The 25,340-nt window shown below is 40.0% G+C and overlaps 2 protein-coding genes across 5 annotated transcripts in view; one reads left to right on the top strand and one right to left on the bottom strand.

The window, feature by feature from the left end:
- The window catches only part of LOC116711960 (uncharacterized), a 31,611-nt gene extending 18,871 nt beyond the window's left edge, over positions 1–12,740 (top strand). Inside the window, exon 2 of the mRNA XM_032551614.1 lies at positions 9,466–12,740. Coding sequence (XP_032407505.1) covers positions 9,765–10,655 — 891 coding nt within the window. The 5' untranslated portion in view covers positions 9,466–9,764 and the 3' untranslated portion in view covers positions 10,656–12,740. The remainder of the gene's footprint in view (positions 1–9,465) is intronic.
- On the bottom strand, positions 3,320–24,724 carry rnpc3 (RNA-binding region (RNP1, RRM) containing 3). Of its 4 annotated transcripts, none has more exons than XM_032551610.1 (16): positions 24,653–24,724; positions 23,073–23,232; positions 22,945–22,992; positions 22,714–22,823; positions 22,498–22,581; positions 20,577–20,688; positions 19,878–19,946; positions 18,538–18,680; positions 18,275–18,406; positions 17,743–17,885; positions 9,049–9,234; positions 7,003–7,097; positions 6,608–6,666; positions 5,090–5,222; positions 3,735–3,812; positions 3,320–3,580 (listed from the first exon to the last, which is right to left on the bottom strand). In XM_032551610.1, the coding sequence occupies exons 2-15, from the start codon at positions 23,223–23,225 to the stop codon at positions 3,744–3,746; spliced, it is 1,536 nt and encodes a 511-aa protein (XP_032407501.1). In that variant the 5' UTR covers positions 23,226–23,232; positions 24,653–24,724; the 3' UTR covers positions 3,320–3,580; positions 3,735–3,743. The 4 variants fall into 4 exon arrangements, with proteins under 4 accessions (XP_032407501.1, XP_032407502.1, XP_032407503.1 ...); XM_032551611.1 differs by having other exon boundaries at positions 3,320–3,383; XM_032551612.1 differs by having other exon boundaries at positions 9,049–9,231.
- Positions 24,725–25,340: the final 616 nt, after the last annotated feature.

The raw sequence follows: 25,340 nt of genomic DNA, 5'->3' as shown, positions 1-25,340 counted from the left end.
CATCAGGAAATTAGCCAATTTTGATCGACGACATTTTAAAAGCAAAACAATTCAATCAATCCCCATTTATCCAATCGGGATGTCCCACGTTCTTCAGTTCTGGAGGTGACTCGGGTTTGTTGAGCTTTATTTTTTATCATTTTCTTTGTGTAAGAGAATCTTACTTATATTAAAACCCTTTAAATGAGTTGTGGTGTACAGTGTTGTGACACAATGCCCTGCTACAGTGATTAAGGGAGTGCTTTAAATATATATATATATATATATATATCAGCAGTGAAATTGCAAAACTTAGAAAGTTATTTCTTAAAATCGTCATTTCCCAGAAGAACCCTCCCCATGGGTTGAGAAAGACACAAACGGTGTCTTCAGGAGTATCATGAGAAGACTTTTGGCCCGAGGCTCGTTGATGTCTCCAGTTTAGTAAACATGTCACTCAGCTTTCACCAAAAAAAAAAGTAGTAAGCAATATGAAAACTGAAGGCTGATATTTATAAAAAAAAAAGACCTGAACTAGTATGAAAAAGTGAGCATATGTATTCAGCAGTTCCAACAGCTAAGAGTCCGCCTGGCTAACAGACTGCACACCTGGTTGAATCCGAAACACGAAACACATCACCGTGATATTACTCCCGGGCTGAGTGGCGGTGTATTGGGCTGAAATGAAGCCCGCACAAAAGCCAAGGCAAGAGCATACATCTTTATCTGCGTCCACTTACAAAAGGTTATCCTTCATATTGCTCAAACGCCACCTGATAAATGTCCTGGTAACTCTCAATATTTCCACGGCGGGGGGCCACATTTGTCATCGTTGGGATGGCGGGCAAAGTAGGGCACAGATGGGAACTTCTCCCCTGACGGTGGCGTTGAGGAATGAGCTGCGGGGTCGGAGCAGACGAGCACATGTGATTGATAAGGCCAAGAGTGTCTGGGTTTGAACCGGAGGCGGGCTGGGCTCACAGCCGGGGCTGGGACCTAATGAACTGCGCTGAATGAGACATTAAACATGGATACAAAATAAAGTTCCACAAAACTGTTCCGTACTTTGATTGTTTTTTTGTTTTTTTAAGCTCTCATAAGCCTCGTTTTGAAATTGTTTTTCTACTTTAAATCAAACAACTCATTTAAAGTCAACAAATGATTAGTACAATTTAAAACGCAGTCGCCTACTTCCATCCATCCATCCGTCCATTTTCTAACACCCTTGTCCACAGTGGGGTCGGGATAGTTGCCCACTTTGTGATGTTAAATAGCAGTTAAAGAAATTAATTATTCCTAAATTGAGTTTCTTATACCACCTGTAAATATAGCATCAAATACACTGCTCAAAAAAATAAAGGGAACACTCAAATAACACATCCTAGATCTGAATGAAAGAAATATTCTCATTGAATACTTTGTTCTGTACAAAGTTCCATTTGCACAACAGCAGGTGAAATTGATTGTCAATCAGTGTTGCTTCCTAAGTGGACAGTTTGATTTCACAGAAGTTTGATTTACTTGGAGTTATATTGTGTTGTTTAAGTGTTCCCTTTATTTTTTTTTTTGAGCAGTGTATATAGCTTTAACATTTATTGTCGGTTCATGTTTTTTTCATATCGAGTTTCATTTAAAGGGGCAGTGTTATGTAAAGTCAACTTTTCTTCTTTTACATCATGTTATGTTATTCCATTATCAAAAAACATACCTGGAGTGCAGCTTCGATTGTTTATGCAATCATTCAGCTGTGCAAAAGAAGAAGAAGAAAGAAAACAAAAAGCCTCTGTGGACTGAGGGGCCTTCAGATGCAGTTGGTCCTCGGAGCTTCCGCCTCACTAGTAGCCCTTTCTACTCACCAGCAGCAATTAGCGAACACCTGGTGGAACGGCGCATCTGCCAAGCTCGTTGTATGAGCTGCCGCTCAGTGAAGTGCCGCTAAAAACGCTGTTAAAGGATTAATAGAGCAGGAATGTGGCGTTGACTTCCTGAAGGGCGGGGAGCTTTTAAAGAGACACAGGGCGAATTTCAAGGCCTTAAATTAAAAGTCAGCATAGTTACTTGGTCGCGCTGCAAAAATGGCAGTGGCAAAACACACAATACCTCCCCTTTAATGAAAGGCCAGAGGAAAGGAGAATGGAGCCAATTTGATTCAAATAACACATTTCAGCAACAAAGCAGTTTCTCATCTATAAGCAGCTGACAGTTGTAGATAGCCTGGCCAATTAATTAGCTTTTCTCAGCTTGTTTTATGTGTTTAGTGCACTACAAAGAACAAACAAATATAACGGATACACTTGGCACAATAACCACCGAAACAAAATTTAGAGGATCAAAATAAATGTCACTGTTACACCTAAGGCCAATTTTCCCTTGAATGGCTGGTAAAATCCTAATGTATATATTTGTCCGACTAAGTAGATGCATTACATTTTGGAGACTCCCTCTATTTCCAGTCTACATATCATCAACCAACAGCATGTACTTTACAAAGATTAATACAAAAAATAATAATAATAATCAAGATTATGGACATATGCAAAAAATCTTGCACCTTCTTTTACTTCCAGTTGATCTACTTGTTTAAATGAGAAAATAAGACCTCAAAGACAAAAAGTAATTGATAAAAGGAAAGAGGTAAACATACAAATAAATGTAAAACAAATTAGCTCAAGGCAAGGAAATGTGTTTCAATGGCCCAGTCAAAGTCCAGACCTAAACCAATTCAGGATCTGTATCAAGATTTGAAAGCTCACGTTCATAGATCCCCTCCATTCAATCTAGCTGAGAGACACCTGCAGCTATAATGCAGCAAAACCCAGTTCTGAAAAGTCTTTCAACGTCACAAATTTTGCAAAAGTTAGTGCGCATAATTGCAGACGTGAAATCCTAATTGAATTCCGTCGGAGTTCGAGGTCAACAACAAGTGTCGAAATATGACAAATTTCATCCGGTATGAATGCATTTGCAAGAAACGGCACACCTGTGGTTTTATTTGTCCAAATCTGTGCTCTGTAATCAGAGAAATGGGGCCAAGGACTGTAAAGGGAAGCTTATCAAGTCCCAACAATTTCCAAACAGACTGCAGTCTGCTTGTTTTGCTTGCCGTCTATTCGGGAGTGCTTTTCTTTTCTCTTCCTTTTTTTTTCCCCCTCCACACACTGTTTTGACAGCCTACCATCTGCTGCTGAGCCCCGTTTAGATCTCGCATACCTTTCCCCCACTCTGTATTTACTCGCCTGACAAGACTTTAAGTTTTGGGACTAATGATGCTTTTGGCTGACGTGTGTCTGAGGCGGTAATCAGAGGGGGGAAAAAAATGAAAAAAACATGACAGCAGACACTCAGAAAATATTTTCTCTTTATTAATGTGAGAAAAGAAGAAGACAGCCTCTGATGACCAGCACCTATTCAGTCAAACAAGGAAAATAATCAGTAGGAATAAACAAACAAAAAAGCAAGAAAAAAAAATAATGCTCAGCAAACTACAAGACAAGTTTCAAGCTTTATCTGTACGATAGTGACTGTAATTAAAATGCAGAGGTTTTGCTCCTCCAAAGGATATGTCAACATAAGGATACAAATGGTTTTCCAGCCTTGGTATCTTAAATAGATAAAGTGTAAACACAACTGTAAGTATTTCAATGACACGTTTTGTGTTACACAAACAGATGGGTGCATAATGGGGATATGTGAGCGATTGTTCTCCAGAGAAAAAGAAAAAAATAAGAGTTCAAAGGCTTTGGAGAGTTTCTCACCTGCTGGTTTCACCGCTGCTTTGGGCCCTTCTTGCCGTTTGTGCTGTCTGGTTTCGGTCTTGCGGATCTCGCGAATTGCTGGGGGTTTTACAGTTAAGGTGCTTTTAGTGGTTTTCAGAAGCAAATGACTCTTTCTGCTTCGACAAATGTGCTTTTAGAGTTACGCGGCTTCGCTGAAAAGCAACCTCCGTTTCTAAGCGTACCCAGCAGTTGCTGTCCAGGAGCAGGTCTGTTTTTCGCACGGGACACAGAACTCGTCAGGTTCTAGCCGAAGCTCTGCACGATGCAGCTCTGAGCGTTTTTCCCTAGCGACGCTCTCTGCCTCGTATAAATTTCATTTGAGGAAAGGTCGCAGCTGTTTCCTCGGAAGGTCAGCAGACCACTGGCCAAAACTGACCTTATGAGAGACTGGGCGCCTTGTTTTTTTGTTTTTTTTTCTAACTGCCTCGGTTGAGCTGCGACAGCTTCGAAAATAGCACGGATTAATAAAGCTGCCACCTCGATGATAGGATAAATAAAAAGCGTGGATGTGATTTATCAAAAGATTTTCACCGATGATAAACCTCCTGTTTTAATCTGCCAAAACATCAGGAAGGTTGTTTTGTTTTTTTCTAGCAGACTGAGTGGTTAGTTGCAGGGCAAGCCTTTAACAAACTATGAATTTATACTGGTTCACTGCTTGTGCTTTCTTTAAATAAATTCAGCAGCAAAGCAAACCGATGTCAGCCGTGCTATCGAGTTCTAACAGCGCTGTTTTCAGATGCAGCATGTTAAATTCTAAGCTGAGCACATTACAATGCTGTCTTCAAGCTAACTCGCCGCGAAATGCACATTAAAACAGCGTCAAAATCAGAAGCCTTGCTCCCTGTGACAGGTTCAAAAGTTGATGCATAATTAGCTTAGAGAAAGAAGGAAGAGCAGGTGGTGGTTCAAAGCTGCCAGAAATTAGTCCTCATCCTCCTGAAAGCACTGAGGGGCACAGCCAACAAAACATCTGTGGAGGGGAGGGTTCACTTAATAAACCAAAACTACTTCGCCTGTTTCCTGCATCGCTTTAATACACACCCTGCCTATGATTAACGGTTTTCTTTTTACTTTAGTCACAGGTAAAATGTGTTCTGGCTTGCTTATTTTTTCAATCAGTGATGTTGGAAAAAGGTCCTGATTTGGACTGCAAACAAACATTTTCACACCAAACCCAATTTTACATCTTGGCATGTTTGGGTGCCTTCACAGCAAAAGTTAATTAAACCCCAACAAAGTCTGCAGTTACCCTCCTTTTAAAAGCCTTGTTCTCGTTTCATCCAGCGAGAAGGAGCGCGGGGAGAGGGGTGGGGTGGGGCATAAAAGGATACGACGACGAGGGGTTTGTCGTGGAGAACGAAGCCGTTGGTTTCCCGCAGGGCTTTTTCGGCGCTGCGCTCGTTCGGGAGTCCTATGAAGGCCTGCCCTTTCATCCGCCCCTCCTTCATTAACACGACGTCGAACCTGGGGAGCAAAGAAAAAGCGGGGACACATCATTATCGCTGTACGCCTGTGGCCCGTCCAGCTCAAACGCTACACCACGCTCCGTTCGGCGTGACACGGGGAAACGTTATCTGCTCCTGTGAGCACATAAAACCGAATGGGTCGGCAAAGCCCAACGACCTGCGGGCTCTAAATCCCGCCAATTGATTTTTGCCGAAGACAAGCAACAGGAGGCTTTAAAAGTTTATTCGGCATTCGGGGCAGGATCTGCCGCTGATGGGCATGTGTCCGTAAAGCCTTTTTCTCCCTCTGGAAGCAGTTCATAAAACACATCCCCACTTCAGCAAATCCTGGACAGCACAGATGACAACAACCTTCGATAAAATAAGCACTCTGCAGCAACACTGTGGCCCATCTGCTTCAGGAAGCATCATATTTTGGATCATTTCTGTCAGAATAGATGAGGACTGCAGACTGTGCTCTCCCAAATTAAAAGTCAGAGCTATGATGTAATATGCAGAGGGTCAAAAGTGTCAAAAAAACAACTAAAAATTACTCAATTTAAAAAAAAAATTTAAAAGGAAGCAAGTAAAATCAAGTAAAAGAGAAAATTAAAACCAGGATATTGTTACCTTACTAAAGATCAAAGCCTGGGTCATTTTTTGCCAAAAGATATTTTAGGCAAAAGATTTGGTTAAAGAAAATGACTTAGACCATTATTTTAGGAAGGTGACAATTTTCAAAACTCAACTGTATCTTTATTTAAATATTTAGCTACTTATTCACAAGTTAAGTAATTTAGTCATTTAATTGTGAATTTAGAGCGTTTTTAAAGGACAAACCAGCGTCAACAATTCTGTTGCAAAGAGGGGTTTGCAAGCTAACTAGCTGTGCAGATTAGCCAATCAGAGTCCATGTAAAGAGCCACATTTTAAATTATTTAATCAAACACAGTAACAAAGGAACAATGAAATTTTTAGTTAATGATATAATTCAGTTTTTTTTTTGTTTTTTTTGAAAGATTACAAAATGCGGTTACACCTGTCAGTAATTATTTAATGATTTATTTATTGCCGTGTTTGGTCTTCCATACTAAATGAAATATACAGAGAAGATGAAGCCACAGGTGGGTAAAGGCCAGCCGGAGCCCCAGGCAGAGATTCTCTCTTTCCTGTCTCTCACAGGAGTCTGGCCCAGGCCTATTTGAGGGAGTGCTGATGCACCAGCATCTTAATGTCCCTCATGATCTCAGTATTATTGTGGATACTTATTAAAAAATGCCAGGCACAGTCAGCACAAATTACTGGAAGCTCTCGGGAGGAGCGGAATAATTGCTGGGGCCAAAAATAGCCCAAAAACAGGAGAAAAATGCGACGCAAAGTTAAACAAGATTTCTGTTTACGTACATGTTTCTCTCGGCTTCTGACGACGGCTTAATGTATCGCCCATAAATGTACCTCAGGTCCTGGAACACATTAAAGATAATTAATGAAACCATGAAATTTCTTTGAACATTTTTTTTTGTCCTTTTGTCACATTAAAAACAACAATTAATAAAGAAGCGGGCCACACTTTTCAGATTTGCATTTGTAACAACATAAATCCTTATTTAAATCCTTTAAGTTATACGTTACTCCACATGAAACACAGATTCAGATTTACAGTTTGACTCTGATAAAAGTGGAAAAGTTGAAGAAAGAATCCTGTGCTGATACAGGTGAGTGTTTGGGACAAAACACAAACAAAAAAACAGATCAGGAAGGATGGATGAAAGTGGGTCACGTGCAACAGCTGGACCTACCTTCTCCTCCACCTGCTTTGCGATGTTTTTCACGTACAGTCTGCAAGTCGGCTCGCCGGCTTCATAACTTTTAAAAACAGACATCCTTTTTATCTCTGTTTTAAAAAGAGGGGAGAGAGTGAGGAAAGAAATTGATGTGAGAGGAATAAAAAAGTGAAAAAAAAAACAAAAAAAACAACACAGGTAGAGAGAGCCATTTCTGTGCTCCAGTGTCTGAATCCATTGGAGGTTCGGTTGATTTCATTCGTCACCTTTTCTGGAAATGTTTTCCAAATACAATGTTTCAACGCAGGTGACGCTTTGTCGATTTGTACTCGCCATTTGTTAAACGACGTTCACAATAAGCATCTTGCATCAAATGCAAATAAAAATCTTAGACCTTTGGGGTAAAAAAAAAGTTCAAGCTGAGGTTAAACTGTCACCAGCAGCTCCTCTTTCATTGAGGAATTCATCTAGTCTCTGGTTTCAGGTTTGATTTTCCCACAGTTTGCAAATTATTTCTTCTTTTCTTTTTTCTGTTTAGCCGTGACGTCTATCCGAATAACTCCCGGTTTATCCTAATATGCATTTCAAACGAACTATGGCATCCCGCGCTTGTTGCATCACCTCTCGACAGAAGTGTGCGAGGAGGAAATTAGAGCGTTACAGCTGTTCTGCAATACCTACATGAAAGGAGGAATGTTGTCATGGGGAGCACGTACGCGAGTCGAAACGCGTCCCTCCGAGGTGTTTTAATGTTTGTAGACTTTACAGAATTTTGCAGGCTGTTTGTTCTTTGTCTCTCGTCAATGGTGTTGCCGATGAGTTCGGCTGAAAATTAAACTCACTGCGCTATGTTTCCACGTTTCTGCATTTCACCGGAAGTATATTATACAACTGTGTTTGTTCCCGAGTCTGGTTCATGCTTGGGAGGATTTTCCAGATGCTTGAAGACGTCACGTTCGTTTGCTCAAACAACTCTAACTCAAGTTTAGACACGATGGGAATGTCGGCAGAACACGGGTTCTGCGTTGTACCGCCATGGGCTGAAAAGCCACTCAGCAAGGAAGAAGCAGTTACTTCAAAAGAACGATAAAAAGCCAAAATGCAGTTTGTAAGAACCAGTTGTCTGATGAAATTTAAGCGTGACTGTTTGGCCATAATGACCATCGCTACAATTGGTGGAAAAACTGGGATGCTTGTACCATCCTAACTATGAAGTATGGGCGCAGGTTATGGGTAGGCCTGTCTCAATCAATCAATCCTAAATTATCCTTTTATTGACGGATAATTTTGTTTACAGATCATTCGTAATTCATTTTATATGTTGTTTTGCTTATTTATTTCAAAGTTTATTGATCTTTGAAAATGTTTTCCTTTTATTTACCCAGGTGAATTAGTAAGATTTTTTTTTTGTTTTTTTTTTTACAATAAAGACTTGGCAATGAGCATTATATTACTTGAGAATGGTCTGAAAACAACAATATTATTGTTTGTTGCAATAACTACGGGGACAATTTATCGGAAAGCAAAACTTGATATTGTGACAGACCTAGTTGTGGGGCTGCTTGCTGCAGGAGGGACTGGTGCGCTTTATAAAATAGATGGCAACATGAGGAAAGAACATATTGAAGCAACATATGAAGACATCAGACAGGAAGTTAAAGCTTGGACACAGATTGGTCTTTCAAAAAGACAATACTGGTACCAGAACTCCAACAAACTGTTAAGAAGATTGACGATGGAAACCTACAAATGTTTGACCTAAGTCAGACAGTTCAAAGGAAAAGCTAGTAAATAGTAGGAAATGTATGTAAACTTCTGATCTTGGCGAAAACAATAAATAAATCTCTGACATATTATTTTTCTTATTATTGTGGCAACCAAAAACAAGAGAAGTTTGGTCTGATTTTCACAATATTTTTACTTCAGAAAAAGACAGAAAAAAATGACTGGTAAATGTGTGTTTTTTTTATTCACTGTATGTAAACATCTGGTTTCAACTGTACAGCAAAGTTTGCATCCATAATGTGAAAACGTTCCGTGGATTATTCGGCAACTACTTACCGTCTCTGGACAGCCGGCCTTTCTCCAGCTCCTTCCTGGAGATGACGTCTGACACCAGATCCTCTTCGTCGTCGCTGCGCTCGTCCTGCTGCTGGTTGGTCTGGGCGCTGGGGTAGAGCTTCCCAAAACCTTCAGTCACCGTCACTTCCTGAGAGCTGCTGCTGGGGGCGCTCTTGCTCTCATCTGCTAAGAGAGGAAAAACCCCCGTCAATCAGTTCCATGTTTTCAGACAGTGGACAGAGAGTGATTATCAGTCGACGTCACGCTGCGTCTGCACCCACTGTACTGCGCATGTCACCTGCAGACAGAAAGCAAGATCATATTATTCGGACTACTTAAACTATTAAACTATACTCTTTAAAAACGATCACCTATTAATTTTGCCTGGGAAGCAAAACTGAGAAAGAACAGAGCGAGACTTCCGGTTTGAACGTCATCGTGATGGCCGCGCTGTGAACGGGCTCCCGAGAGAACCTAAGAAATTGAAAACCCAACCCCACTTAAACGACGAAAACATACCTATAAAGGTGGAAAAGAACTGGGGTGAGCGAAATACTTCAAAACCGATGCTTTATAACGCCAATAAGCGGACGTTTAAAGTCGAGAAAATATTGCTAGCATTTTAGCTAATGCCAACTGCTATTCATCTCAAACCTCCGGTGTGGAAAATTACCGCTACACTTTTTGACTTGAACTAAACAAACAACAGTGATACTATGGCTGAATGGGAGACGGTATTGCAGGAATTAAGAGGCTTCCGACAGGAAAATAAGGCGCATTTGGGGGAAATAAAGGAAGAAATTCGAAAGATGAACACCAGACTAGATGAGGCTGAGGACCGGATTGAAAAAGCGGAGGAGAGGATTTTAACCACGGAGGACGCCGTCACGGAAATAATAAAGCTACAGATAAAGCTGGAGGATAAACTAATGGACCTAGAAAGCCGTACACGAAGAGAGAACATACGCATTTATGGCGTACCCGAGGCGGCAGAACGGGACTCGGCATCAATGGGTGACTTTGTGGAGAAGTTGCTCCGTGAGGGCTTGGCGCTGTCCCAAGACGAGCTCGACATACACATTGAACGGGCTCACCGCTCTCTAGGCCCTCCGCCTCCAAGCGACGCTCCCCCGCGATCTATTGTTGTGAAATTCCTCAGTTTTAAAACCAAAGAACTTCTCCTTCGCAAGGCATGGCAGAAAAGAGGATTTACCTGGAACGGCAAGCAAGTGAATTTGAACCATGACTATCCCCCTCTGATTTTGAAAAAACGAAGAGAATACGCAGACGTGCGCAAGATTCTGAAGGAGCAGCAAATCCCCTTTCAGACTCTCTTTCCTGCCCGGCTGAGGGTGAAATATGGAGATGAAACAAAGATCTACAATACAGTGGTGGAAGCTACTGAAGACATGTCCAGTAGAGGCTACGCTGTGCGGGTCGTTAAGTCACCAGAAACGGCCCTGGAACATCTGAAGCAGCTGACCTGGAGCAGAGTACGCGGCGGACAGGGGAGTGGGCCAGCAAACAAGAGGCGGGACCCCGCAGCCGGCTACAAAGAAAAACTTAGAGCCTTCAAGAGGTCTTCTCCCACGCACAAGGAAAATTAAGGTTTATCCACTCTGTTACTAATAATCAAGACTTGTATTTGGTTTATGAAGTACAATAAGTAAATAAGGCAGGTTTCTCGCGGTGCTCTTTACACTGAGGCCATAGCCACCAAGGGCCCCTTCACTAACTGATGAAGAAGCTGCCTCTGGAGGTGAAGCAGGGTTCTCTTTGGAGACCCCCACCTTGGAAGTCAAGAGTTCAGTTTGAGTTTTGTTTGTTCTTAATGTTAACTTTTTTATATGTTCTATGTTCAGTGTTTTTAAGAGTGAGCGGGGAGCCCAATAATCTTTGTGATATAATTAAGAAATATAAGTTAGATGAGTAGCAGGTTGATAAAATTGGTGTCAAACAACATTAATGGTTTACATAGTCCAGTAAAAAGGCAGAAAGTCCTATCTAAATTTAAGAGAGACAAAACCCAAATTGTTTTATTGCAGGAAACACATCTACCGGATAGCGAGCATGTTAAATTAAACAAGATGGGTTTTAAACATGTGTTTTTTTCTTCCCACAGTTCTGGGAGGCGAAGGGGAGTGGCAATTTTGTTATCTGGAAATCTTAACTATGAACACATATCGGAGTACAAAGATAAAGAAGGTCGCTACATAATGATTACGGGCAGGATTGATGGTACCATGACCACCATCCTGAATATATACATTCCACCGGGCAGTGATTGGTCCCTGTATAGACAGGTTCTCGAAATTGCAACAACGAAGAGTCAGGGAACTTTAATATGCGGTGGTGACTTCAATATTTTACTAAACACCAAATTTGATTCTTCTAGTGGGAAAGGCGATGGACGAAATATTGGTAGGAGGATGGGACACCTCATGGACGATTTAGGATTAGTTGATGTATGGCGAGAACATCACCCAACTAATAGAGAATACACCCACTTCTCTCACCCTCATAACTTATATTCTAGGTTAGATTACATTCTTACGTTCAAGAATGATTTGTCTAAAATTAAAACCTGTGAAATCGGTCCATGTACAATCTCTGACCATAATCCAGTTTATGCTGATATTTGTCTGAACAGGAAAAATAGATCTACATTATGGAGGATGAACACAAATATTTTAAACTACCCAAACATTAAAGAGAATTTAAAAAAAGAAATAGAAAATTATTTAGCTCAAAATGATAATGAGGAGGTGTCACCAGGAATATTATGGGATGCAATGAAGGCAGTGATTAGAGGGAAAATAATTAGTATATCCACCCACTTAAAAAAAGAAAACATACAAAAACGTAAATACCTGGAAGATAAATTGTTAAAACTGCAACACGAACACTCTGTGACTATGAACGACAGCATTAAATCGGATATGGTAAAATTTAAAAAAGAATTAGATGACCTAAACATGGTTGAAGTACAGAAAAAAATAATTTTTAACAAACAGCAGTATTGTGATGTTGGCGGGAAATCATTAAAACTTCTTTCATATAAACTCAGAAAGCAGCAAGCAGAGAGGACTATACACAAAATAAGAAATCCTTTAGATGGCCAATTAGAAACCGAAGAGGAGAAAATTCAACAATGTTTTCAGAACTATTACAGAAAACTTTACTCCCAAACCCATGTAGATAATAATCAAGAAGTTAATACTTTTCTGTCTAAATTGGAGCTACCAACAGTGACGGAGGAACAAAATAAATTGTTAGTATCCACAATAACCAGTGAAGAAATTCACTCGGCAATTAAAAGACTAAAAGGGGGTAAAATGGCAGGGTCAGATGGATTTGGACCAGAATGGTATAAAATAATGCAGGATCATTTGACTCCCACCTTGCAGAAAACATTTAATTGGGTAATGAAGGGAAAAATTGTACCCCCGTCATGGAAAGAAGCAATAATCTCTATAATTAAGAAAGAAGGAAAAGATAACCTAAATTGTAGCAACTACCGCCCAATCAGTGTATTAAATATTGATTATAAGCTGTTCACTTCCATCATCTCTAAGAGACTTGAAACTATCCTACCAGGACTAATACATAATGATCAAACAGGCTTTATTAAACATCGACAAACTCAAGATAACATTAGGAAAGTTTTACATATTATGAACCAGGTTCACAGACAAAAAATAGAGACTTTAGTGCTAAGTTTAGACGCCGAAAAGGCATTTGATTCTGTGAGATGGTCCTTTTTATATCAGGTTCTTGAGAGATTTGGATTTGATAAATCTATAATAAATACTATATCTGGGTTGTATGATAAACCAACAGCCAAAATCAAAATTAATGGAGACCTTACTGAATCATTCATACTCGAGCGAGGTACCCGACAGGGTTGCTGTTTGTCGCCACTCCTCTTCGCCCTGTTTATAGAACCATTGAGCCAATGGATCAGACAAAGGCGGGATATAATTGGAATAAGGACCATAGGAGGCGAGCAACAATTGGCATTATTTGCTGATGACTTGTTGCTTGTTATGTCTCATCCTAATCTGGTTCTCCCCAAATTAATGAAAATCTTATCAGATTTCGGTTTATACTCAGGGTACAAGGTTAATGTGAACAAAACACAGGTACTAACGGTGAATTATGACCCACCAGCTGAAATTAAAAATTGCTATAAATGGGAATGGGAGGCAGATAGTATTAGGTATCTGGGGGTGGTGATCCATCGTGACCCTAATGAAATGTTTGAAGCCAATTATGCCCCCTTGAACATAGCCATAAAGTCAGATATCCAAAGATGGAACGCCATACCTTTCTTAGACCTACACTCCAGGATTGAGTCAGTTAAATTAAACATTCTCCCCCGATTTTTGTATTTATTTCAATCCCTACCAGTTCCCGTACCGTCAAAACAATTTGTAGAATGGGATAAGATGCTGTCCAAATACATTTGGAAAGGGAAAAAAGCCAGAGTCAAATACAAAACTCTACAATTAAAAAAGGAAAAAGGGGGTTGTGGGCTTCCATGTTTACGAGAATATTTTTGTGCAGCTCAGTTGAGACCTTTGATATGTTTGTGCTGTCCGGATTACACTGCAGGATGGAAAAATGTGGAAGGGGAAACGGTCAAAACAATGCCGATTAAAGCCATAATAGCTGACACAAAATTACAGAGTAAAATTAATTTGGCAGATGAACCTATATCACAAGTAATGATATCTGCATGGAATGAAGCAATTAGAATATGTGGTTTAGAAAATGCCTCTAAACTCTTAAGATGGTGCGCTTATGATTCGGATTTCCTCCCAAATCAACATGACGATAGATTCAAGAAGTGGATTTCAAAAGGCCTAACTAATTACTATTCTTTTGTCCATAAAGGGACGTTCCAATGTTTTGAAACCCTGAAAAGAAAACATGATTTATGTGCAGATGACTTTTTTAGATTTTTACAGGTCAGAAATTATTTTAATAAAGAGCTAAAAGTACATTTACATAATTTGAGATTTGTGGAAACGTTTATATTACTAACTAAATCAAAACCAGGTAAAACTATTTCCAGGTTATATGACGCCATCCTGCGGTGTAAGAAAGACAGCACTGATTATATTAAAGTGAAGTGGGAAAAAGAAGCCAGCCTGACAATCTCAGAAGATGATTGGGGCCACATCTGTAAGATACCATGGACAACAACAAGATCGAAGGTTTGGCGTGAATTCTGCTGGAAAAATATTATAAGATTTTTCATAACCCCAAAGCAGAAACGATACCAGGGAAGGGGTTTTACCTGCTGGAGATGTGGAAGGGATGATGCCAATCATTTCCATATTTTCTGGGACTGCCAAACCATCCAGCAATATTGGTCTCAAATCCATAATCATTTACAGAACATCTTCACTGCTAATTTTCCTTTAACTTTTGAATGCATATTTTTATGTAACATACCGGTTGACAAACTGAACCACAACGATCAAAAACTTCTGTTCATTTTACTGGCCGGGAGCAAAAAGGCCCTTACAAGGAAATGGCTTAAACGGGAACCTCCAACAACTGATGACTGGATAAATGTAGTGAAAGAGATCTATGTACTGGAGAGACTATCTTTTTCCATTAATGTGCAGAGAGATACTTTCTACAAGATATGGTCAAAGTGGACAGAATATGTCAAACCTGTTGTGTCTGATTTTTCGTAAACCTTGCTGTCATTCAGATTTATGCTCTAATTTGATATGTCAATTATGGGTTGGTACTCAGGCCGCCCCGCCGCTCCCATTCAAATTTTGGTTTTTTGTTTGTTTTTTTTTTTTTCTTTTTTCTCTCTCTCTTGTCTAAATTAGAAAACAGAGGAAGCATGTAAAAATGTGAATGTAATCGGTGTAATTATATAATTGTATTGTAATGTGCTTTCTCAATAAAAATGTTAACAAATTTCAAAAAAGAACAGAGCGAAATTCCCTGCAGTCAAAATGACTGTTTGTGGACAAAGTAGGTACAAATGATCATTTATCCTTTGCAAGATAAATATGAATTCCGTTTATTTATGAAAATTGAAAGGTTTAACGCCTGCACCCTTGGTCACCATGAATACGCTTGTCTTAATTTAAGAGGGACTTGATGCATCTCAACGTGAACAAAATTGCTTCAAAATTCCTGGTTTTAGTCATATTAGAATCATTTACAATGTCACACTTGTGTTTACTTTTTTTTTTTTTAGAAATTTTATATCACTTATGGTTATATTTGTACTAATATTTAACACTTTGGATGGAGTAGCTTTCCAACAAATAAACAATTTCCCCTTGTGAATAAATAAAGGATATTCAATTCTATTGTTCTCTATTTTTTCCCATCATTTATGCACTCACCTGCATTGTAATGTGTTTGGGTCATAAAGACGTATCCTTTATGACCCAAACACTCACTAATGTCCATTTGTAACATACCATATTTTATCACGGTACGATGAATAGTTGTAGTGCACCGGCAACATGCTAGCTAATGTTAAAGCAGCAAGATAAGATGTGGGTAACCATGGCAACCAGTGAAAGTTTGTGTTTGCAAACAAATAATTCCTGTACTCACTGTGGTTGTAGTATAATCTTTTTTTTTTTTTTTTTAAGTGAGAAATTAACAATAATTGGAAAACTGAAAGAAGTAGTAGTTGTTTTTTTTTCTTGAAAGAAGGTAGCGGGGATAAATCCTTTCAGCAGTGCGTGAATGCGCGCACTTGCTGCAGATGGAAAAGAGCAGTGAGCCTGTCCAAATCCACAGAAAGGGGGGGAAATGGTTTGTCATATCAATGAGATGTATGTGTGCGAGTGTTGAGGCGCAGAATGCCGTGGAGCTTTTCTGATAAACACTAGATTGCCGTTTCCGAACTTACAGTCCTTCTTATCGGTCGCCCACCTCCCCCCCCTTTTTTTTATTTAAACAGCTTGTTTATCAGCCCTCCCTCGCCCCGTCCGCCAAAACAAGACTAATCCAAGAAGAAGAAGAAAAGCCACCTGTCAGAGTTTATCTTTCCCCTGCCTCTAGGAAATCCTTTGTACATGACTTTGAGATCTGTTTTACTTTTTCAGGAGTGAAGCTAAAGCCAAGGAGAGAGGAGATAAGGCAAGCAGGGAACCCCGGAGATGACAGGAGGCACAGACTGTGTCCTCAAAGGCGTTTGTTCACGTAGATAATAGCTTTAAAAAAAAAAAACCTTTCTGCTGCAACTTTCTGCTTTGAAGCGCAGCCGTGTAACACTCGGCTCCGACTCCACTTCTAGTCGGGGTTTGAACTTGTGTCAACAGGGCCGACAAATCATCTCTTAAAAAAAATCATCATCTCTTATAAAAAAAAAACACGGAAGAGAAGCTGGAGCCTCGCTCTCTCTCCTCCACTGATGAGAGGCCAGAGTCTTTATGAGCTTTTGACTTGAGCAAGTGAAGCGATCTGCAAGACAGGTTTCATCACAAGACGCTGCGTTTCTCCAGGCCGTGAGCATGGTTACTCACAAAACTGAGACAGTTAAAGCGCAGCATTCAGTTTAAACAGGGCTGCTGCGCATTATTCAAATTATCAATCATTTCTAGTTAGTTGACGAGAGTTCTCAGTCAATAATGTTCAAATTATTGAAGAGAAAAAAAGAAGTGAGTAATGAAGGGGACATGTGAGGAAGGACAGAAGGACAGCTACATTTTTTTAAAAATACCTACCTAGACTTAGTTCAACTTTTTATTCGCCTTTCATTAAAAGCTCAATAAAATAATCTGGAGTTTGTGATTGTAATACCATAGTTATAGGGTTTAAAGAGACAGTATTATGAATTTCCTTTACACAGTGCCAGTTTGTAGCATAATCAAGTAATTATAGTACCTTCAGTTGCATATATCACATGGGACTTAAAAGAAATTTGATTTCGTTATTTAAGGCCTTGAAATTGGGCCTCTGTCTCCAGCTCTTGCTGAAACTCCGCCTTCAAGAAGTCATCACAACATCGCTCCTCTATTAACACTTTAATAACATTTTAGCTGTATTACACTGAGAAGTAGCTCGCACAATGAGCTCAGCTGATGTGCAGCTCCACCAGGTGTTTGCTAATTTGCTGCTGGCTAGTCTGAAGGAGCTGAGGTGGGGAGCCGTGGTGGAGGCAACTCAGAAGCTTGGAAACTTGCAGCTCAGAGGAGGAACTTCTCCAAAGCGTTGCTACGTCCACCATGGCGTTTTGCACACCCGAATGGTTGCCATGGGAAATTAAAGGATTTCTCAAACATGCATGAAAGAATCAAAGCAACATTCCAGCTATGCTTTTGGTGAGGAAGTAACATTATAACGTGATGTAAAGCTAAAATAAATATCAACTTTACATAACACTGCACCCCTTAAAAACTTTTTCAAGACACTGTACTTTTCCTCAAACACCTCCTCTTTATTCTATTCTCTGTTTGTCCTTTAGAACTGCACACTCATTTCTACAACTATAAATAATTCACCAGTCTCATTTCAGGGTAAATGCAAGGACTCCCGACTTTAATGAAGTGAATTCCTTGGTTGTAAAAGTAAACTCAATCTCTCTGGATATTGAATTTCCCTCTAGGTCACCAAACTTTACTTTCCTGTTAATTCCAACCATAATCAGTGTTGGGTTTTTTTTTTCTTTAACCCACGTGAAGCTCGGGGGTCAAAAAGTCCTACCTTCGACTTCGACATCGGCTCGGGCGAGGCCACTTCCCTCCACGGCGGCTGCCGCCTCTGGCACCGAAATGTGGAACTCGATTTTCCTGGGCCCGGCGGGGTTCGGGCTCTCAAACACGTCGGAGGGCTGCAGCACCGGAGCACTGAGGCCAACAGGATCGGAGAGAGACAGGGGGAAAACTGAATATACAGCAAACCTGGATGATGTATGGTTGGTTTTAGCTGTTTTCTTTGTGTTTTGCTAAAGCTGAGATCTTCCACAGTCGGATAAACACGTGGCCAGGAGATGTATTTATAATTCGGAAAGCAGACTCTGCGCTCTGTTCATGAGGGAGGCGGTGTGCAGGTGTGTGAGAATGTGGAACAAGGACAAGTCGCTGAGCCACACGGGGCCGTCTCCAGGAGGAAGACGGATCGTCTGGAGAGGGGTTTTTTTTTTATTATTTGCCCTGTGCTTTAACTGAGCCATGAATACGGTATCCGGATAAATCATGTTTGAGGACTGTGACATGCTTGAGTGCTTGCCACGTACCTCTGAGAGTCTGGTTTTGGAGCGTAGAGCAGGTCCTTGATCTTGGGCTTCTTCCTTTTTGAAGCTGTTTTTGGTCTCAGGGGCCTCTTGCACGCTTGGTTGACCAGACCCATCAAACGTGCGATCCTCAAATAAAACAAGGGGAGGAAGGGCGAAAAAAAAAATTACTAACATGTACAGATAAAAAAAAGACAATCCACATCTAAAAACACAATGAAATAACATCTATGGATATTAATTCAATGCCTGCATCCTCTCCTCACCTCTCTTTATCTTCTTCATCCCCGCTTTCATATTCCGACTCTTCCTCGCTGGACCTCTCCATCTCCTCCTCTGGTAAAGGTGGGTAGTCAGTGGGTGGAGGAGGAGGCATGGGGAAGGGTGGAGCAGGAGGCAAGAGCTCGAACTGCGACAAACACAAAACAAATCACGCATCAAAGGTTGCGGTGGAACTCGATTCGAATGTTTAGTCGAGTTAATTGAATTAACTCGCTACTGAATTAATCGAAAAGTGTATATCAACAAAATAAGCAATATTTTCAAGTCAGGACATTTTCAAGCAACATTTTCAACATAAGCAACATTTTCAAGTTGCTTATTCCAGCAAAATAAGCAACATTTTCAAGTCAGGAAACCCCTTTTGCTGCTAAATTGTTGAATATATGAGCTCAACAGTAAACAGAACTGGTGTAACTGGTTATACTGGGTCTCGCAAAAGCATTGAAACACCTTGTTTTTTAGGTTATTCAACCATCAGATTGGCACAAATGCTACTATAGCCATTCAGCATTCAAGTGTTTCAGGAACCCTTGATCATTTATACAACTTCTTAAAAAAATACTTCTGTGGATGCTGAAATTAGCGCTGGGAATGTCTGTGCTGCTGCATCATATTTAGCGTTGAGATGCTATTTTAGGCTGGAGTAGCTACAAAAGAAGGCTAACTTATTTTAGCAAAACTTGCACACAATGACAGTATTTTCCAGCATCCCATCAGATCATTTTCTGAAGAACAAATTAACTCCCTCTGAGCCAACAGAGGCGGCTTTGTCATCCATGTGTTGTCTGCAGATGTCACTTGTGCGTCGGATTCATTGGCGTACCAGAAACAAGTGAATATATGGTTCCGTCTGGAACCTTAGTATGTAAAAAAAAAATACAAATTTTATAAATTGTGTTTTTATGTGCTAAAACCTATGTAATTAATTAATCTAAATTAATGTGTTAAAGACTTGGCACTAATTACACGAGTCTAACAATGACCTAAAACAAAAGTAATAAGTAATTCTTATAGTCACTTTTATTGTTATCGCAACAATACCACAAAATATTGTGATAAAACTTTATGGCCATATTGCCCATCCCTAATAAATGTATCACATTTGTGAGGGTCAAAGGAAAAATGTTCTAATGATGTAAGATTCAGAGGAAGAAGTGGAGATGTGCAATATATCTGCTTGGACAGATATGTGCAGATTATTTTATGGGAAGCCCACCTCCTGTTGTCTCAAACTGGTGAGTTCAATTTTTTTCAATGCTTTTGCGAGACCCAGTATAACCAGTTACACCAGTTCTGTATTCAGGAACCACGTCCGGAATCTTACCATGGGCGGTCTTGCTGTGATGGGACCAAACGGGCACGGCAGATTCATCTTGTTCATCAAATGAAGCACCTGTTTCGATGTGAGATATGTACGCATTTAAAACAGGGACAGCAGAATGTGTGTGTGAGGAATCCTAACACAAGCTGGTTGCATAAACACACTGCGGCTCCACAAACAGGCAGCCTGGAACGCAGGCTCCGTATGTAAAACAGACTGGATGTGCAACGAACTTCTGCATACAAATACGAGGATCAAGGTGGGATTGAAGCAGAAGAGAGATACCTGGGGTGCAGCAGAGCCGTTTGGCTGGCGCACTAGCACCACCTAGACGCCAACACGGGATGCAGCTCGGCTCCCAGGGAAAAGCTAAACCCATAACTCATGCTTCCCACTTACGGTTTATTATTAATACTTGCTCCCTGAATTGGGTTTTAAAAGCCAAACGCTTGCCGTTTGATCCGTAAGAGCTTGGACGGTGCTCAGAAACCTCGGGCACACTTATTCCTGATTCATGTTTCTATTTCACAATCAGAATCTGAAGACTGCATGCCTTTTGTTTCCGTCACATTTGTTTTGGGGAAAACACAGATTCCAGAAAGGAATATAATGCAGCACAAAGACATGGAGATGCTACACATCTGCATATCATGCTGTTGGATGAAAAATAAAGGGATCGGAGGAGAGGCGGCGTTTACTCACTTGGACGTAAAACTTTGGCACAGCGATGAGGGCATGCGTTATGTTTGTGAGGACGCCGTTGGAGGGCGGTGGGTATAAATATTTCAGCGTGGGATTTGAATGAAATCTCATCCTAAAGGGTTCGAAAAGAGGAGAGGGAACGTGAACACCAAGCATAACGAGTCATCCACCAATCAGAGATCAACTACTACTGGTTCTAACTGATGATTAGAAGGTCGAATCAGGAGAAAAATCAGATTTTCTTTTCTGGTTTTCTTTTTCTTCTTCCAGATCATTTGTTGCCTTGTGGGTCTGCCAGTGCATCAACAAAGACAATGATGCAATTTTTGGTAGATGAAGTAACACTAAGAAAGTAGTAACACTAAGAGCCAGCTGTGTTAAAGCAGAGAGACATCTAAACGTGGCAGGACACCGATCCTCGAAGACGGGAATTTAAGATTCACACAGATGAGTTAGAATCTGTTCAAGTTCTTGGGAAAAAAAATAAATAAAAAATGAAAGGCGGCAGATCAGACCTCAGCATGGACCCGTAAAAGCCTGATCGAAAATTTGCTTCCATAAATCTAACTCTGCACTTTTATACAGACGTGCAATGCTATCGGTTATATGTTTAGAGATAAAAAATAATGGTTGTTTTTAGCCTTCAAGCAATTATATCTTGTGAGTATTACACTTAAGGGGAACATTTGCGTCCTTTTTTTGCAAATCACATTTTGAGATGTTCTGTAGATTTGCTTATATTGTGTATACAGTTCATGTTAACTTGACTGACCAAAATGGAATTATTCTTTGTCACTTTAACAACACCTCAGAACATGACTTCATTTGAATTAAGGTTGCCATTTCACAAAGGTACTTGAAATTGTTATGGACACTTTAAGTATTAAATATCTCAAAACTTCCACTTTTTTAGTAATACCATGTTCTGGCAAAAATGACGCTTTTAAAGCTTTTTGAAAAGTGCTGCAAAATCAGTAAGTTAGGCCACAACAATACATTTTTTTTAAAAATTTATTGCAACACCCTGGAGGGACTGAAAAGAGCATTATTTACTTAGTAACAACTTCCACACCAAAGAATGTTGCTGTCAGAGCAACCTGGTAGCAGTTGGCTATGCCACATTGACTGAATGGGAAAAGATGGGATTTCTACATTTTAATCTGGTCAATCGTGTTGAACCAGCAAATTAACCTGTGAATTTTATACAGGTTAATTTATACAAACTTTTATTTTTGCATAAATTTGGGATTTCTTGTTCCTAATTTGTGTGTGATTTAGAAACTCCCTCCATCCCGCCATAATTTTTGAAACAACACAATGCAAAAGATATTATACATTTTAGGAAAGGGGTAAAGAGAATTGTGATTCTATTTCCATTTACTTTTCAGCAAGCAGCTTTGAGATATAATGGAAAGAAATCTTCCTGGTACCATTAAGGTTGCAAAAGATTAAAAAAATAAAATAAAAATTGGAAGTTGGCTTAAGATAAAAGTTGCAGCAACGAGAGAGTGTGCTGTTACTGTAGCGAAAGGTATCAAAGAGCACCTGGGCCCGTCAACTGGCAGGCCAGGCTGCCTGTCAGGAGCTCAGTGGCAGCCCGGCTATCTAATTGGACACAAGCCGTCTGACAGCTCCCAAATATGCCTCCCAGATTCTCTTCCAGGTTCACTGTCGGCTCGCCTCCAGGCGGTTTCTGCAGAGCGAACTGATGACACCTTGACAACTGTTAAGGATCACGTCATGCGAGCACACTGAAGTGTCCAAGGTAGTTTTGAGGGGAGGCTGCAGGCTTTACAAACTTCAGGTAAGGAGGGCCCCCTAAAAGGTCTAGTATGTAGTTTCTTTTATAGCTCATAAGATGTGGTCGAAACTCAAAAATAATTCAGTAACCCTTTTGTTTACGTCATGTAGTCCTTCTTACCCGAGGTTAGGAGAAACGCCAGTCTCTATGATTGGGATTTTTGGCTGTTTGAACTCCTGTGTCTTCTGCTTTTCTTTGACATGACTGTGTAGAAAAGAGAAGAGATTAAACCCAAAACTTCCGAGAGTCTTCACAAAGGAAATCAGTGCAACAATAAAAAGTGGAAAAGACATGTTGAATGGGAAGGCGAGGGCGATGTACTACAGAAAACCATACCCATCTGACACCGGGGGGTCCTTTAAAACTGTTAAATTATCTTGGCCTTGCGCAAACTCCACAATAAGGGTCTGGTCCAGAATCTGTAACTGATGGAGCCTACTGAGGGCCTACAAGAAATAAGATGGGAGGGTGAGTACCATCATGCACCACAAACTCATAGAAAACATAATTACGTCTTTAAATGCAAAGCAAAAAATATTTAGTGGTTTTTGGACACAAGACACTCACTTTTGCTGCCATATTCTCACTTTTAAATGTCGCAAAAGCCGCATGTTTCTGTTAAAAAGGAAAAATAAATAAATTTATCAAGGACATAAAAGTCAGATTTTTGGATGCAAAGGGGTCAAAAGACCTACCAAACGTCCCCGGTTTGAAAAGACTCGAACCGACTCGGCACCAAAATACGTCAGGAGGCCTTCCTTCTCGTCCGTATTGAGCTCAGCCGGTAAGTGGCGGACAAGCAGCGTTCTGCTGCCGTTGCTTTTGGATGAGTCTTCATTTTTCTCCATTTCCTTGCTAAGCAGAAGGCGAAAAAACGTAAAGGTTGGTCCACAAAGACCTCTGAATAACTCACACCTGCCTTAACTTTCAGTTAGGCTCATACTTCAAATTTACTGTCAAATACAAGTAGAATTGAAATATCATCTACGATAACAGAATGTCACCTGAAAAGATAGAAAATGCAACCAAATGCTTTAGTTTGTTTTAGGGAAAATAACTATGCAAGCCACCCTGCCAGCCTGTTGAGGCATAGTTGCCAGTTTACTGCCAAACCAAGACATTACTCAACTTGGGAAGGGTCACAAAAACCATTTCTGAGATTTGGAGCGTGATGATCCTTATTTGGAGTGACTAGTCAACCAAAATAACTTTAAATAATTCATCCAGAAACTCATAAATGAACTCACAGCAGCCTCAAAAGCACACCAGGCCTCAGTTAAGGTCCATGATCATGACTCAACAATGAGAAAGACAAACTAGGGGGGAAATGGCGTCCCTAAAAGATTTCCAAGGAAGGTTAACACATTTCCAAAAAAAACCCCATAATGATTCTCAAGACTATTAGAAATGTATTTTATGGACTGAGTTGAAAATTTGTAAATGTTTTGGAAAGCGTTAGTTTTATTCCAGATGAAACAGAACAAACAGGATTTCAGCAAGAGAACATGACACTCCAACATAAAGGTGGCAGTAGGAATGTCTGAAGCTGTCCTTCCTTCTGCAGGACTTGAGAGAAACTTGTTGCACCTCAACCACGAATTCTGCTCTCTATCAGAAAATGATGTCATCTGTTGCAGTCATTGGTGGCACAAACTCAGGTTGAGGCTCCAATTCACATTGGAACTGGTTGGGTTTGTATACATGTTTTTCTCTTTAATAAAATAAACAGCTGGAGAATGACATCTCCTACTTACTCTGGGTATGTTACCCTAATATTAAAATGTAAAAATTAAACGTGACAAAAAAAAAAGCAAAAACATAAGAAATAGAGGTTAATGCTTAGTGCTCACGGAGTGACTGTATTACAAACAGAACAGACTCGTCTCAACTTCTCTGCTATGCCCTATGAACAGGGGTAAGAAACATCTATAAATTACCCTCTCTCTTAGAGAACTTTGTAATAAACTAACCCGAATTAAATAACAAAGCATGCCAAGTAGTTGAGTATATTCAGTAGCATTGAAAACAGAGAGACGAATTCTCCATAAGCAATATAAGGTGAAAAAGCCATTCCTCTTTACGAAATCTCTTCTCAGGTTAAGCTAGCTTAATGCTACTGCTACTACCGACCAGGTTTAAAGTGTATTTTTATAAACCTATTCTATAAGGTTATTTAACGACAAGGCGCCGTTAAAAAAACGACTGAATTCAGCTAAGAAAAGAGCTCTAACAACGCGAAGAATTGTCATTTCCATTGAACAGATTTCATACTTGCCTCCTAAAGCTACAAGCAGACTTCCGGGAAAATCTTCTTCTTTTTCATTCCGCCAGTCGACGCGCATTTCAGAGACATACTGCCTCCCTGTGGCAGAACGTCACTACGTCTCTCACGCCGAACTTTGTGATCACATTTGTTTACCAAGTTTACAATTTTCCCCGGTCTTTTTTAGATGTTTTCTCAACCAGTGAACTATAGCTTACAAAAACAGTACACTGGTGAAAAAAATTGTAGCTATTGTTTAAACGTTATCCAGTTTTATGTTTTTGGTTTTAACTCTGAAATTTCTCTTCCACAAGAATTTTTATTATAAAAAGTTACAAAAAGCCATTGTTGAAAGTTGTTGTGAACGTTTTGGAAACATTCCCCAGCAGGTTTCAGAAAATTGCACTTTCCGTATTGAGAATGACTCTCAGAAAACTTTAAAGAATGTTTAAAAGGTTAGAAAACACTTTCATTGGGAAACAAAACTCCTTGGACATTCTTTAACAGTTATATTCAAACCTTTGGGGATGATTCCCAATAATTTACACTGTGAACATTGTAGATACATTTTTAAGGAACACTTCCTGAATTTTTGGTAAGTGTTACAGCATGAAAGTAATAGACCTTCAGCAGCCCTTTGGGAAAAGTTCCCACAAAAATTATTAATGATCTTCAGGGAACCCCAAGGACTCGTTCCATA

This window comes from Xiphophorus hellerii, chromosome 21 (genome assembly GCF_003331165.1).
Source record: "Xiphophorus hellerii strain 12219 chromosome 21, Xiphophorus_hellerii-4.1, whole genome shotgun sequence".
NCBI lineage: Eukaryota > Metazoa > Chordata > Actinopteri > Cyprinodontiformes > Poeciliidae > Xiphophorus > Xiphophorus hellerii.
The sequence above is the reverse complement of the archived record's forward strand: the minus strand, read 5'-3'. Positions and strand labels throughout refer to the sequence as shown.

Coding starts and splice junctions, on each gene's coding strand:
- rnpc3 (XM_032551610.1), bottom strand. CDS start 23,225: ATGGAGAAAAATGAAGACTCATCCAAAAGCAACGGCAGCAGAACGCTG. Junction 22,582..22,713: donor GACCCCCCGGTGTCAGATGG/GTATGGTTTTCT, acceptor TTTTCTACACAG/TCATGTCAAAGAAAAGCAGA. Junction 18,407..18,537: donor GATGAAGAAGATAAAGAGAG/GTGAGGAGAGGA, acceptor CCCCTTGTTTTA/TTTGAGGATCGCACGTTTGA.